At 42.1% G+C, this 2,500-nt stretch overlaps 1 protein-coding gene across 1 annotated transcript in view; it reads right to left on the minus strand.

The window, feature by feature from the left end:
- The window catches only part of tmem237a (transmembrane protein 237a), a 10,823-nt gene that overhangs the window by 5,723 nt on the left and 2,600 nt on the right, over nucleotides 1-2,500 (minus strand). Inside the window, exon 3 of the mRNA XM_042072547.1 lies at nucleotides 503-516. Coding sequence (XP_041928481.1) covers nucleotides 503-516 — 14 coding nt within the window. The remainder of the gene's footprint in view (nucleotides 1-502; nucleotides 517-2,500) is intronic.

Consider the following 2,500-nt stretch of genomic DNA (forward strand, 5'->3'; position numbering starts at 1 on the left):
GATCGCATATAGTTAGCATATAGTTAGAATCATAACAAACAGCATAATCACATTATCTCAACAGGCTGACGTGCTTTCCTTAGGACGTCATATTACTGGGTGATCCTGCTAGCCTATTACATCTTTTGTGAGAAATAGAGATGCTTATCTCATCAACTAAAATGTAGTGCCATACAGCAATCTCCATGGTGGCGAAAGAGAGCTTGTTGAAAATGTCTCTCTATCATTTAATTATGGTAAGTTCTCCAATGATGCTTTTGAGAATTGCATCCCAGATCGAGATCGAACCTTAGGGAAAACATCCCTCCCTGTCTCCACTAGATCTCCACTCTACTGGCAGAAGAGATGTTATATCTCACGTTCCTGTATACATAAATTATACATAAAATAGACCTAATAGACCATGAGAAATAAACAGCAGATGACTGAGCAGTAGGTTCATACTAGACATAGTCCTGATCCATACAAAACTATCCCCATATAATACAGTCTTTCCACTCACCTCCTGCGTCTTGGCTTTACACCGGAGATCCAGTAGGGGGCAGCATAACACAGAGTGAGACAAGTCAACATCGGCTACAGTTATGCAGTTCAACACACATAAACACAGAGAACAGCACACACCCAAACCCCACTGCCTCCCACACACCAGTGCCCGTAATCAAATGGCCTGGTGCCTATGGCAGGCCCTTGAGAAGCTGGTGTTTGTGAGCCAGATGAGAAGCTGGTGTTTGTGAGCCAGATGAGAAGCTGGTGCTTGTGAGGCAGATGAGAAGCTGGTGTTTGTGAGCCAGATGAGAAGCTGGTGCTTGTGAGCCAGATGAGAAGCTGGTGTTTGTGAGCCAGATGAGAAGCTGGTGCTTGTGAGGCAGATGTAAAGGGCTGTGAGGTGGGTGGATGAAATAAGGATTTGGCCACAGCTGTTTTCCAAAGCAGTATGGTTCAACAGCTGTATCACAGGAGCCATGACTGACTTTGCAATTAAATACACAGCGTATGGATTCAACCGCAATATATCTGTATGAGGTCTGGCTGGAGTGTTTTGTTTGTTCATTACAGTTGTATTCAGCGAGCGGATTGTGAGGAGATGTTTGCTATATGTGACAAAAAATGTTCCAAATTAGAAATCGCATAACAAGACTTAGAGAACCCTTAAAGAATGACTCTTTGAATCAAAGAATGATTATTTAACCATAGATCTACTAATGTGTCGTATTTGGGCATGAATTCCCCCCCCCCCCCCCCGCTAGTCCTCTAACTTTGTAGCCTTGTAGCCCTACTGCCATACCCATAACATGTCGTCACAGCTTACATGTTGTTAAGTGGCGGATACTAAACAATTAACTCATTATCAATTAAGTAATTAGAGCCTTTAGAACAAAGAACCTCTTGCATAAGTAGGCTACACATTATCAGCTGATTCAAGACCTAACCTAAGGTAATCCTTGATCTATGGTAAATCCTGCAATGACGTAGGTCCACTGTATTAATCAAGACATACTGTAAAGAAATCATTCTTAAGAGTCAACTCCATTAATTTAACATTTAGTTTATTTTGTACTATTTCATATTTGTCAAGGAATTGGAGGTCAGAAGAAAGATGGAAGTTGTCATGTTGTCAAAACATGTAAGTGAAAAATGATTTGTGTTTTCTGATATCAGGTTTTGGTCTTGCCAAAAAAGTAGTGAAGAGAAAAAACATATCTGTGTAGATTAGCTGTTGAATATAAACATGCAATCCAATTACGTATTATTTCTGAAAAGCAAGGTCCAGTAACTATGATTGTATGGAATGTTATTTGATATAGTAAGTGTATGGCTTTTACTGTGATGTGTGCATTTTGCCAGATTTAGATTTAGTGTGTTTGTGTATATAAGTATAAGTATATATACTTTTTTGATCCCGTGAGGGAAATTTGGTCTCTGCATTTATCCCAATCCATGAATTAGTGAAACACACTCAGCACACAGTGAACACACAGTGAGGTGAAGCACACACTAATCCCGGCGCAGTGAGCTGCCTGCAACAACAGCGGCGCTCAGGGAGCAGTGAGGGGTTAGGTGCCTTGCTCAAGAGCACTTCAGCCGTGCCTACTGGTCGGGGATCAAACCGGCAACAAGTCCGAAGCGCTAACCAGTAGGCCACGGCTGCCCACGGTTGTGTGTGTGTGTGTGTGTGTGTGTGTGTGTGTGTCTGTGTGTGTGTGTGTGTGTGTGTGTGTGTGTGTGTGTGTGAGATTAGAGAGATCAGCTTTCTAACAGCTTTCTCACCCCCACCTTCATCACTCTTAAGATGAGTTTATCTCAGCTTTACACACACACACACACACACACACACACACAAACACACACACACACACACCTATCTCTCACATACACACAGGTACATGTCTATTCATTCCTACTGCACTGTTTTTCTACACCATCAGGGGAAAAGGATGGTTACTTTAAGAACAAGTCCCTGGTGATAGGATTGAGCTCAGTTGAGGACAACGTTACT

Source organism: Alosa sapidissima, chromosome 2 (genome assembly GCF_018492685.1).
Source record: "Alosa sapidissima isolate fAloSap1 chromosome 2, fAloSap1.pri, whole genome shotgun sequence".
NCBI classification, from domain to species: Eukaryota; Metazoa; Chordata; class Actinopteri; order Clupeiformes; family Clupeidae; genus Alosa; species Alosa sapidissima.